The sequence below is a fragment of the Histoplasma capsulatum genome, genomic scaffold (genome assembly GCF_000149585.1).
Source record: "Histoplasma capsulatum NAm1 scaffold_7 genomic scaffold, whole genome shotgun sequence".
Lineage (NCBI taxonomy): Eukaryota > Fungi > Ascomycota > Eurotiomycetes > Onygenales > Ajellomycetaceae > Histoplasma > Histoplasma mississippiense.
The window spans coordinates 1,986,403-1,998,841 of NW_001813976.1; the positions used below are offsets into that span (position 1 = coordinate 1,986,403).

Consider the following 12,439-nt stretch of genomic DNA (forward strand, 5'->3'; position numbering starts at 1 on the left):
ACCCACGACCACCACACACCCCTACCCAATCCCTGCCAACCCCTTGGAGCCCCGGCCATGCCACCACTCGCATGCGGTGCCCAGCTAATGTTCGAAACCTCATATTCGCATTGCCAAGCGGCAGCCGGCCCACGCTCAACAGTAGTGGGCGCATTGGGGGTGCTGCTATGATTCGGGTGAGGTGGAGCGGGTGGTACGGTTGCGGCGTTGCTTTGATTGATAAGATCCCAGATTAAAACGAGAGCGTCGTCTGCACCTGAGGCGATGGTGCCACGTCGAGTGGGAGACCATTCGATACAATTTATCGGGCCTGCGTGGCCTTTTAATTCGAGAAGGGCTTGGCCGGGTTGTCGTACGTCAAGTATGCGGATTACGTTGGAGTCTTGGGAGAAGGTGCCAAGGAGATGGGCATCATGGGGGGAGGCTTGGGGTATGTGTTATTAACCCAGGGGACTTTATTTTTGGTTCTGAGGAATGCGGGCGTTTTAAACGGCGGACACTTACCAGCTATCCGTAATAATGGCGGGGGCCAAGGGGCGTTGTGAGAGGGTGGTGTAAGATTCCCTGGGTTAGTTACTGAATATAACTTAGTATGGAACGCTTTTATTTGAAGGCGAGAGCGGCTTACACTTCTCATTCTTCTCGGACGGTTCATAGATAATCGTGCTGTGCTCCAGGCTCCGCAGGTCAAACATCCGAACACTCCCATCCGCACCACAGCTAACAAACACATCAACACTATTGGCACAGAATCTGACATCATAGACTTCTTTATCATGAGCAATCAGTTGCGTCTTAGCTGTTAGCGTAGGAATATCCCATATAGTACATGTCGTGTCGATGCTGGAAGTGATAATTAGGCTTGGAGATACAACATTCCAGTCCAATGATGTTATTGGAGCAGTGTGTTCCGGTGATTTAGAATTGGAAAGAAGGGCGAGAGGTGAAAGCTTTTGTATGGGCTGATTTCTCGACTTGCTGGATCGATTGATGGAGTTACTCATGTAAGATTGTGAGTGCGAGTCCGCCGGCAGTGACCAAAGCCGCAAATGATCACCCGAAGTCGCCAATAGATCGGTTGATTGCTTTTGAGACGAGGGTGGCTCCCATAATATTCTGGTCACCGGGTACGAATGTGTGGCTTCCGCAGTCTTTATAAAATCCAAACCCGGGTTTCCGTCAGAGGATTCCGGGGCATCTAAAGAAGCACGCTGCGCGCTTAGAATTTGAATCTGGAATAACAATTAGTTACACAATTAGCTACGTTCAGCCCATGTGTAAAGTAATGCACTATGATTAAATGTGGACCGATGCTCCAAGACGCAGAACATACATAGTTGTGACTGTCTTCAAGATAGCTTCCTATAGCGATTTTTCCGAACGATGATCCTCCTGGAGGAGGAGGCCATTTACACCAGTCCAAGGCGTATACTGCCCATGGGGCAATGTGATTGCTGTTTGTGGAATATGGCGCATCGCCATTATTACCTCCTGTCACCGTGCTGCTTGTGTCTTCCGACATTGCAGAATCAATATGGGGTCTGATATCAGCCAATCCTAAAGGCGAGTATGGAGACGGCGCCTGCGGAGTCTGTGTGGCATAAGTGCCTGTCGTTGGCGAAATGTACTTTCCATTATCCGGCGTGCTCCCTACTTGGTTGAATTTCGGTTGATCAAATGCGGACGGACTGGATCTGGAGAAAGCTTGTTGTTGGCCAGATTTTGAAGGAGTGTTTGGTGAGAGAGGTTGGGTAGCCAGGTGCGGTAGCATTTGTATCGCTGGCGGGCCAGTAGTATTGGGAAGACCTGGTCGGTTTCCGGGTCCCGGTTGCAATGCTCCCGGGAGTGAAGTGGTGTTGTTATTCGCATGACTGGAGAATTGGGAAGGTTGAATATTGATTGACGGCGCACCATAATCAGGGGCAGAAGGAAATTGATTCTGGCCTGGTCGAGGACCATTGGAAGCTAATGAGCTGCTCGCCGCAGGGATGTGTAGTTCCTCTGGCTGTCGCGGGAAGGTTTGTTGCCGTCGGGGGCCATTGAAGGCCTGGGAGGGCTCCGCCATAGCCGGGGCAGATGTAGTATAGTATAGGGAAGCAGTCTCAAGCCTCTATACTTGAAGACCTAGCGAATCTCACATCAACTTGGACTTCCGCTCCGCTAAGGCCCGCAGAGTGATTGTTGGAGAAACGAAGGACCTCCGAAGCTGAGGATTCTGGTCTTGGAGGCGGGGTGAGCAGGTGGCAGTGGGAGAGCCTAGAACTTGTCGATACTGAAATGTTCCACCAGCTGCACTCGAGCTAATTGGGCCTCACCCTGTACATTGCATATAGGGTAATGGAGGAGATGATGCCCATTCAGAGGCATATTCATCCGCTGGCGAGATGTCGGCACCGATTTGATCTCTCACCTCGAGAGCCGTATTGGCTTGGCGATAATGACTCAGCAGATATCACGTGTGATTAGACACGTTCTTCGGCTCATTGCATGGGAAAGAAACCATCCCCACCAAGGTGTGTTTAAATCTAGAAATTAAATAAATAAAAAGGAACAAAGTTTCCGTTAGAAAGACATATATATCAGTGCGTTCATCAGAATGAGGTGATTATCAGGTGTCTTTACATGCTTGTGCTTTTTTCAATACAATACTGGCACCCCAACTGTCGCCCCTCCCCAGATACCCTCTCCAGGTACATCCCGTTCTGGCCCACTTCTAATATAATCCTTTACTATTTGGTCCAAGTCGACATCAAAATATTATATATTGTGGGAGTCTGAATCCTGAACGATATGGCAGCTGCAGAGAATTTCAGCCACGAAGCATTGCTTCTACTCCCTTGCACGCTTTCGGACTCATTTGCTTCTTTAAAAGCTGCATACCAACCTGCGTTGTCAATAATTCTTGCCGAACTTTCTAGTCCTATCAAAGGAACCAGTGGTAAGGCAGTGTTAGATATCGCAATTACAGCAAGTAGTCTAGCCGTACCAGCATCTGCGCCACGAGGCAGGGCATTCGTGCATTTGCAACAACTGTTGGCTTCTTTTTACCGGCTCCTTGGCGCGACGAGTGTTGCGCAATCGGGTTGAATTGGGATGGGCCAGGTGGGGTGGACGCGAGAGTATTTTTTCTTGATGATAGTGGCAATGGCAACGATGATAACGGGCTCGGTCATGGAAACAGCCAGATGGGGCCAATTATACATCTGACTGATATGGTAGTTTCTGGTCGTTCCTGGAAAACGGTTTTCTCTCTTGAGACAAGAGAAGGGGATATGATCCTTAATGCCCTTACCACGACAGCAAAGAGACAAGGGCTTTCAAACCCAGTCTCCACTATTCGGAGACTTCCTGGCATCCCAGAGCTACAGATGCCGACAAATACTTTTGAGCAACCTGACTTGCGTCCGCGACGCCATTATTCCGTTGCAGTTGGCGGGACTTTTGATCATTTGCATGTAGGGCACAAACTCCTGCTCACGGCGACCGCCCTTGTTATTGACGCAGTGCCATCGGGGCCTGAGCCGATTCAAAGGACCATCACCATTGGTATCACGGGAGATGAGCTGTTGGTAAATAAAAAGTATGCAGAGTACCTAGAAAGTTGGGATGATCGATGGCAGGGTGTTTGGACATTTATGGAATCGATAATAGATTTTTCACCGCCGTTTGCGGATCGAGCTGCTACTCAAATGTCGACCAACAGAATCGAGCACGTTCACTATCCCGGACCAAATGGCAAGTATGTCCGTGTGCGAGTGTCATCGGACTTGGATATTAAATTCGTTCAAATTTCTGATCCATTCGGTCCCACTATCACAGACGAAGCTATAAGTGCTTTAGTTGTGTCTAAGGAGACTCGATCGGGTGGGAAGGCAGTGAATGACGAACGGGAGAAGAAAGGCTGGTCAAAGCTAGAGATTTTTGAAGTTGATGTTTTGGATAGCAGTGCAGCCGAAATCCAGGGAGAGGTTGTTGACAATTTTGAGACCAAGATAAGCAGCACAGAAATTCGTCGACGCCAGATGAACATAGCTAAGGGAAATCTATGAACACATGCATTTTTGTTATCGCTGTTGGTTTTGTAATATCGACTGACGGGTGAATTTTTTTTTTTTTTTTTTTTTTTCCAAGTTTGTATCAGGGGAAGCGATAATCGGCAAATAAACCGAGATACTTCATGTTTCTTTACCTGCATCACAAACCCACGCACCTTTCCTGGTCAAACGGCCATCCCTGTCACATTTTACGTAATGTTCCAGTTCTATTTGGCCATGGGGTACAATCGGTAGCCAAAGACACCCAAATTTTTATTATCGAAAAATGGCGGCCCACCGTTGGCCGTGATGTGGGCCTGATTTAAGCACGCAAGTATCGGTGTTGGAGACCTTCGATGACCTTCACGTCTGCATGGAAGACTAGATATGTTTTCAATGTACAGATACCCGACTACCGCCTGCGAAGTCGTTTGTTGGGGAAACGTAGCATTATCACCCCGTATTTCCTTGAAGTGTGTGACCCGCACAACTGCTACCAGCTGGCACAGCTCTTCGTGGAGGTAAAAAGGAAAATTGTGATAAAATAAATTCCTAGTTCAGAACCCACGGCTTTGGGCCTCGTAGCGAGAGGCTGAAGAAAAAGCAAAGAAAACGAACTGCATGCTTCCGGTGCATCGTGGCCACCTTTTCCACCCGAGGGTTGAGTACAGCAGGATGAAGGAAGATGCAGGAAGCAATCGAAAATTAGAGAAGCAGAACAAGAAAATGAAAAGACACCAAAGGAACGAATATTTCCATTTGAAGAATTCGTCATTCGCTGAGGAAATTATGCGAGGAGTTGGAGTTGTATGCAGCATTCCAGCAAGGATGCCGCAGTCAGGCGCTAAAAGAAGGGGATGACTGGACTAAAAAATTGCCAGCTTCAGATGGCTCGCCTTAATGAAATTCTTCTTTCATTGATTCCTTTCGCTCCCCCAATTCTTGAGTATGAGATTTCTTGAATGAAAATGGGGCGATTTGGTCAGATTCGCAACTTGCCACAGGATGCGGATTGTACGGATGAACTCTCTGATTGTGCACATACTTGTACTGTACAGTACATGCGCGGACGGAGTTTTAAGGGACGCATCTGGCATAGTTCAGGGATTGAAGTTGATTGGGAGGTTCCTCGTTTGTCGTTGCCAGCACCTAGTCTGCCCATTTGCATAGACAATTCGAAACAAAACCCTGAACCCTGATAGAAGTCCTGTTCCTACATAAGGGATGTTTGCCAGGATGTCTGCTAAATGGTGCAGTCCGTACTTTGCAAGACAACTGCATTCCGACCTGCCTGAGATAAAATATGACCAGTCCCATACGGCCCTTGCCTGATTGAAATCGCCGTCAAGAGATAGACCGGAAAAACAAAGTGTTTGAAAGTTGACTAAAGTAAGAAAGCAGTGTCAATCAGTTTGGAGTTAGGTACAAAGGTGTACAGCTCAATAAGCATTCACCAACTCCTGCACATGTTGTTTGTGTTGGCCATAACGTAGTACGATCAGCAGTGTGTAGAACCAGGCGATAGCAATAGCAACTCTGAGGCCGAGATGGACAAACAATGACAAGGCGGGGTCTCTGATTCTCGTCAGAACTCGCAGGCCGACCGCTGCCCAGTCCTACCTTCGGACAAGAGGGGTGGGAGGAAGAATGCTAGGATGAAATCGGGTATATATTTTCAGATTCCGCAGCCAGAAATTCCGGCAGTTCACTCCCCCAGTCCAACACTGCTCAATGTCGCAAACAAGAACACGTCGGTGGTTCTCGACCCTCCTTAGCAGCACGCCATCCACGTCGCCGGTGCATCCGCCATGGTGATTCGCCGCCTGGACGATAGACCAATGTCCTGTACCAGCGGGGTTTCTCGGTGAGTTGCAGGGACTCTGCAGCATTGGGCCGTGCATCCGCCTTTGGGGAGGGGAATCAGTTAGGGGGGATATCTTTACTGGGTCAAACTAAGGAATCAAGCTCTGCAGACTACAGCATGTCAAGGCCAACACGATGGTGCTCTCTTCAACGATTCGCCTGCCACAACCGCGCCACAGTCTCTGGCGTCCTCCCATCTTCAGGGCTCCCAGGTTCTTCCCTCTGGATTCACCACGGCCCGCATGCTGCCGCTGCTGGCGTAGGATCTGCTGGTGTATTTTCGATCATGTGACCCCATGGTGTAGTGGCCGAGCTGGTAATTGGCGTATATGAAGCAGGAGCCCGGGATGGAAGCGCCCACGCATTAAATCGGTGTATACCGAGTCGTCTGCGTGCGAGTGAAGGACTTTCTGTAATCTGCTGCGTCATGCTCATTTGTCGCCAGCGCCCGAAGTCCCAGTGCTGCCCGCCATTTGCACCACCTCTCTCTGATTTTCATAACCTGTGTTTATCCAAGGCTGTCTTGATTCTCACTTTGTCGCTTGGTTAAAGCCCCTTCAATATGATTGTCCTGAGCACTCTTATGTTTTTTTAACTTTCGACTTCCGCCTTCGTTTTGGACGACGATCTTATTGCCGTATCGATTGATCCCCGCACACTTCAACGATCTACTTGGCTTTTATTTTGGTGAAATCTTATCAAGTTCCCAAAAACTCCCCAAATATAATATAGATATATATCTATATTTTATGACGGTTATCCAAACAATACTCTCCACCTTTCAGCCCCTCAGTTACCCCTCAATTACCAGTGTTCGCCGAACAAGTTCGTCAACCTGGCTACACTCCTGTTCAGCTGGCTTTTTTCCTTTTTTTCGTTTCTTGCCCCGCGATTGCGGCTATTCCATGAGGAACCTGCCAACCAAGAATTTGAAGCGGCCAAAAAGCCGTCATCAGAATCTCAGATCCAAGAGATGGACGGACCACGTGGTATCTTGAGTCTCTCAAACGAGTTGTTAAGAGAAATCTTGGACCATTTGGCCCAGGACCCTGAGAAATGCGTCAGCGTCGATCGTCGTGCGTACCTCTCCATTGAGAGTTTCAAGCGTCCCAACCCACCTGAGCCAATACCACTCATTTACGACGCGAAGAATGGCTTCCCAGGAAGACTATCGAACGGATGTTGACCGCTTCAGGGAGGTCTGCAAACGGTTTGCAGATTTAGGTGCCTCCTATAAGTTTAGCCGGGTTGTGGTGCGGTTTTCTGAAAGCGCATTTCGGAAATTGGATATGTTGTCAAACTCCCGGCATTTGGCAAGACACCCGAGAAACTTCACGTATATCATTCGGTCATTTTATGTTGAAGGTTGTTCATCATTCCTATTCTCCCCTTCTTCAGCCTTTTTCCAACCCCCACTTCTTTCCATTTTTCTTTTCTTTTAAAGTCTTGGCGTGTCTAACGCATCTATCTCCTTTTCTGCGCTTCGGTTTTATTTTTTTTTAGATCGGGACAAGCTCAGTGAACTTTTCTTAACGGCGGATTCCAGCAAATTGAAGATTTCCGAACACCATCGTCGACTAGGGGAGCAGAAACGCTTGGTCAGCTCTGGCGAAGATTTCTCTTCCCTGAAACGGGCTATGCAAGCATTCAAGTCGCTTCAACATATCAAAGTTTTGAAGGTTCAGGATGAGACGGAACGGGAACTTTTACAATTCATCGAGCGACATGATAATCCGCTAGATCCATTAGTATCCTTAGATTGGAAACCAGCATGCGCCCATGCAGTGCGGACTCTCGCAATAGCTCTTCTCGAATCTCAGCCCCCTATTAACCGATTTTCCGGGCCACAGATAAATCCTCAAGCAGCTCTCACGTTGAAACGAGCCCCAATTGATATGGTTTCGGCGCTTGCTGTGAAACTGACTTGTTTGGAAATCCACTTCGATGCGATAAGATACGTCAATGCAGAGATGCGGGAATTGTCAGAAGTCTTTCATACTCTATTTATGGCAGCCAAAAACATGGAAGCCGTGCATATAGGCTTCCCTTCTCGTATACCCCTTGATTTGCGGCTCGAAGATATATTCCACAATGTATACTGGGAGAAGCTGCGCGCATTCGGCATCCAAGCGTGGCGACTGGACTCGGAGGAGATTATCAAGTTCTCCCGCCGTCACCGCCGGACGCTTCGCGGTCTCCGCTTACGAGATGTTCTTCTCAAAGAAGGAAGTATGTGGAAAGATGTCCTTTCCATGCTGCGCGAGGAGATGGAGAATCTGGAATGGGTCAGCTTGCGACGGATCGATTATTCAAATGCCTTCGACGAAAAATGGGCGACCAGTGCTGATATATCGGATATCCAATCGTTCCCCAATTCTGACAGCGAGGATGACGACCTATTTGATAGGTACGATGCCGCCGATAACGCTGACAACGATGATTATGGGAGTATTGGTGACGAATCGGACGGTATGAGCTCGCATAATGGCGACAATGGACCTAGAGCACACCAAATTGAACTTTCGCCCGATACGGCTACCTCGTTGATATCCCCCTTCGCACGGTGGACAACGCCGTTGACATCGATATCTGTTGATGAGCTGGAAGATAATGGGGTAAATGTGGAATACCGACAGAGGAAACTCTGGGAGGAATGGGTGATTTCGAACTCGAGAAATACTGAATAATATGTGACGAGGTTCCTTGGGTTTTTTTATTTATTGTCTTTGATGTATGAATTTCCATTATTGCTTCCGATGACGGTTGGAAACTTATGTCTTCCTCTACTTCGTTTTCCACTGGATTTTGATTATTTTGACAATTTTTGTTCGCGGTGACTCTTCCTTCGCTTTTTGCTGTTTGTTGGTGTGTTGTTTCATTCCAAGGCCACAGAAACAAAGAAAAGAGGATAGCAAAATACGGTGTCTTAAATCTTCCCAGGAATTTTGCTCTTTCTTTCTCCTACTCTCCTCTGCTGCCGTTTGGTTGGTATTATCACTTTGCTCCCCCAGCCTCTTCTTTCAAGCATTCGCATCCACCCTCCGCAAGTCCTGGTTAGCGCCGCCTATTACCGGTTGGGAAAATATTATGTACTGTACATTGGCTTCAACTGGAGTGGAAGGGTTTCTCAAGGGATCCTCACCTATGCCTGATGTGCCTCATAAGGTGCCTCGTGCCGTACATGTATTCAACGATATATGGGTGCGCGCCATCTGGCTTCTTGTTCGCTGCGCTTGCCCTCACATTGGTTTTTCGGGAGGCAAGGAATCTGATTTAACTGTTTTATATACTCACTCACCTCATAAAGTAAAATCCAAGCTCATTTCAACATGTTCCGAAATATCAAGATCAAAATTAAGAAAATATATATTCCAAAAAAAAATATATTATTTGAAAAGGAACAACGATTTCATGGTGTCCATCCCTGAAAAAGCTTGTTACAGGAATCATTAAGTCAAGTATCGATGGGGGAGAAAAACTAACAAATGGGAAATAAAGAGACATGCCCAAAAACCAAAAGTGACGTAAATAAACCCTTTCCAATCCATCCATAAGTAGCCGTTCTCCAGAGGAAAGATATTTTCAATAGAAATCGTCAGGAGGCGATAAATGGGCTAATCTATGTCGAATCAGAAGAATACTCAATAGCAACATAAATGATAAATACAGCTGCATTCCTTAACGCGAGTGCGAGAGATGAAATTGTGGAACGGGTATGGCGAGCTGTGCGCAGGATATCGTGAAGGAACTTTCAGCATATATGTTTATTGTCTCAGAAGGGACAGAGGAAATCGATATTGGCTTCAAAAATCGCCTGTTCTCGAACATGATTCAGAAGATATCCACAATTTTCTGCCGGGTATTCTAGCAGTTTGAGGATTCGAGGATCTGGGCTTGCTTTCTAGGAACATGCATACAGCCGTGCATTCAGCGTGAACCCTTGGATGCATCCACCAGTGGTTTTCTTTGACACTTCTTTCCCAGCCAGTAACCCAAAATGAGAACTGTCCTAGGGTCTTTCTTTTCCAACAGCGCAGTATAATCGGGTGGCAGCCTTTCCATGAATGATGTAATTTTAGGGAAATTTCTTCTGGATCACTCAAGCAACGGACTAAGCATGCGAAGTGGTCCAATGATAGGGATTTGTTTCCTGCATCGCAGTTCGATTTTTCGTCAATTTCGCATATCTCCGCCAGAACTCTTGGGGGAAGCCGTCAGCACCAGGCCAGTGGTCTTCAAATATTGGGTAGTTAGATTCTATGAAGACATCGAACCAAATGCTCTGATGTAAATAGGGGCCTGGTGAATTTGAGAAGATGTCTAAGTGCAGATTGGAGCAAGAGCCAGTTTAGGGCTTTGGGGTCGGAGGAGAAGCGCCAAGAGTTCTCAGGTTTGTACTCTTCTGCTGAGAAAGAAAGAACGCCCATGAGCATACAGGTTGACATTAGACCGTCCATATTGTACGCTCCAACCGAAGTAGATAGCTCCTTTTTATATTATGTGATGGCACGCTGCCAATGGTAGCTTTCAGCAATTTTGATCGAGGATATCCAGGGTAGTAGCCTCCTACGGCTAGAGGTAGCAACCCCAGAATCGCATGCATGAGATATGGAATCTATGGAAATAGATGTTAGTATCATTCACGGTGTTATTGGAAAAACAAACGAGTCTTTCCAGTATCCATACCTGAAATGCAATGCGCAACACAGCCCCGTTAGTTACCTTTTTGCCGGTGTTGCTAAGAGCATTGTCTTCTGAGGATAGGATCAAAAAGTGATAGAAAGCTTCAACAGATTCGCGATTAACCGGCTTCGGCGCAATATTCTTGAGGTCATTGTCAATATTAGGGGCAAGACTCAATGCCGAGTCTATTTTGTCTGCAAGTTCTGTCATTGACAATGAAAATGCTGCGTACTCAATCCCAGGAACTTTCGAATATTTGTCTGCGAATCAGCACACAGTCTTTGGCTTTTGCTGGGATTGCACTGTCAACGAGTAGTCACAGGTTATGCCATAGGAGTCACATTTCCTGCAGCCCGGCTTGGTTTTATCGCACTGTAGTCGAAGGACCGATTGCAGTCAATATCTACATCGGTTCGCAAATTTTGCAAGACGCACGTTACAACAAAGACACTCATTCACGCACGGGGAGATGGATATGTGCAATACATTGAATAAGATAAGAAGCAACAGGGTGAAACCTACCTTAATCCTTCGTTTCTTGCAATTGGAGCAGCCAGACCTGGACTTTTGGTGGGGTTGGCGGGAATGGAAGGTCGGTTGTGCAAATTTGACGGCTTGCTGTTGCGATGATTTATTCGGCCGCTGTCGTCGAGCATTTTTGACACGGAATACCGCCTGGTTTCCAATAATGCGATTTCCCGATACGGCCAACTCCAGCGTTTTTCCTTCATCCCGGCGAATCGGAGTGGGAAAACATAGGGTTGAGTCCAGCGGGGCGGTCATGGTATATGTAAAAGCAATCCAAGCACGCTTCCCTGCGAGGCTGGCCGGCGAGTACGAATGGACACTAATTCGAAGAAGCTAAATATTGAGCCAGGATAGTTGCGCGTACATACGCATTATCATTCCGATCTGCTGTGTGATTATACTGGGAGAATAATAGAGAGAAGGGATATGTAGATGTAGCATATCAACCTAGAGTATTGAAAGGTGTGTCAGTTGAACCAAAAACACACAACTTCTTTCACAAACTTCATATCCTCATCATGCACCTGTCAACTATTGATGTCAAAATGTTGATGATGACGGACGAGCTTGGGAGCAGTGCTCGTATTTATGCCGCTAGTCTCGGAATGGGAAGATGTCCTGTTTCCGCAGTGAGAGCTGCAATAGGCACCAAATCCCCGCCAGCTAAATCATAGAGTGCAATCATTATGCATTGTAATCGGAATATGGTAAGTTGTAGAATAGAACAATTCTCTTCTTATCTGAGTGGAAAGATCTTGACATGTCTGCAATAGAACACATGTCCTTGGCTAAATAGATAACTCTGCTTGGAAGCATCGTTTCTGCTACACCAATAGAGAAAACCCCTGATGATGAAATTATTGTTCCGACAGCCGGGATGATATGACATATGTGAAAATACATAGTGTACATGGTTTTCTGTCCCATAGTTAAAAAAAAGGGAAGATCCGGTCAAGTTATCGGTTTCGTAGATAACATGGGTTCCACAGGAACTCTACCAGGTCTTCTTTCCGTCTCAACTTCATATTCCTCGTCCTCCTCGTCTTCGTCATTCTCGCCGAACATACGACTCCAGACACCATCCCAGATTCCCTTCTTAGTTATCAGCGTCCCTACCATCAGTAGTGGCAAATGCCAAACACTAGCCCAGAATAACCCTCTCGAGCTACCAGCAGCTCCCTGAAGTTTCCAGAATCGATACGCCTCCTTGGCTAGCCAGCAATTGATCAGCGTTCCCCCGATCAAGAACCCTTTATCAACCACTCCGAACCACCACAGGCCAGCGCAAGTGGGAACAGAGGCCCAGTACCAGCCAGGAACCGCCATCAGGG

General features: G+C 47.1%; 5 protein-coding genes across 5 annotated transcripts in view; 2 read left to right on the forward strand and 3 right to left on the reverse strand.

The window, feature by feature from the left end:
* The window catches only part of HCAG_06215 (conserved hypothetical protein), a gene marked incomplete at both ends in the record, with an annotated part of 2,316 nt that extends 251 nt beyond the window's left edge, over positions 1–2,065 (reverse strand). Inside the window, 4 exons of the mRNA XM_001538560.1 lie at positions 20–424; positions 505–564; positions 629–1,232; positions 1,334–2,065. Coding sequence (XP_001538610.1) covers positions 20–424; positions 505–564; positions 629–1,232; positions 1,334–2,065 — 1,801 coding nt within the window. The remainder of the gene's footprint in view (positions 1–19; positions 425–504; positions 565–628; positions 1,233–1,333) is intronic.
* A 725-nt stretch (positions 2,066–2,790) lies between these two features.
* On the forward strand, positions 2,791–4,049 carry HCAG_06216 (predicted protein; the record flags this gene model as incomplete). The annotated part of the gene is made up of 2 exons (XM_001538561.1): positions 2,791–2,938; positions 3,220–4,049. 2 exons carry the CDS (start codon positions 2,791–2,793, stop codon positions 4,047–4,049), a joined length of 978 nt encoding a protein of 325 aa, XP_001538611.1.
* Positions 4,050–7,048: 2,999 nt separating this feature from the next.
* Positions 7,049–8,584, forward strand: HCAG_06217 (predicted protein; the record flags this gene model as incomplete). Its single annotated transcript, XM_001538562.1, has 2 exons — positions 7,049–7,233; positions 7,444–8,584. The coding sequence occupies 2 exons, from the start codon at positions 7,049–7,051 to the stop codon at positions 8,582–8,584; spliced, it is 1,326 nt and encodes a 441-aa protein (XP_001538612.1).
* A 1,757-nt stretch (positions 8,585–10,341) lies between these two features.
* HCAG_06218 (predicted protein) lies at positions 10,342–11,363 on the reverse strand (the record flags this gene model as incomplete). Its single annotated transcript, XM_001538563.1, has 4 exons — positions 10,342–10,512; positions 10,584–10,811; positions 10,857–10,952; positions 11,103–11,363. 4 exons carry the CDS (start codon positions 11,361–11,363, stop codon positions 10,342–10,344), a joined length of 756 nt encoding a protein of 251 aa, XP_001538613.1.
* Positions 11,364–12,059: 696 nt separating this feature from the next.
* On the reverse strand, positions 12,060–12,434 carry HCAG_06219 (predicted protein; the record flags this gene model as incomplete). Its single annotated transcript, XM_001538564.1, has 1 exon — positions 12,060–12,434. The coding sequence occupies one exon, from the start codon at positions 12,432–12,434 to the stop codon at positions 12,060–12,062; it is 375 nt and encodes a 124-aa protein (XP_001538614.1).
* Positions 12,435–12,439: the final 5 nt, after the last annotated feature.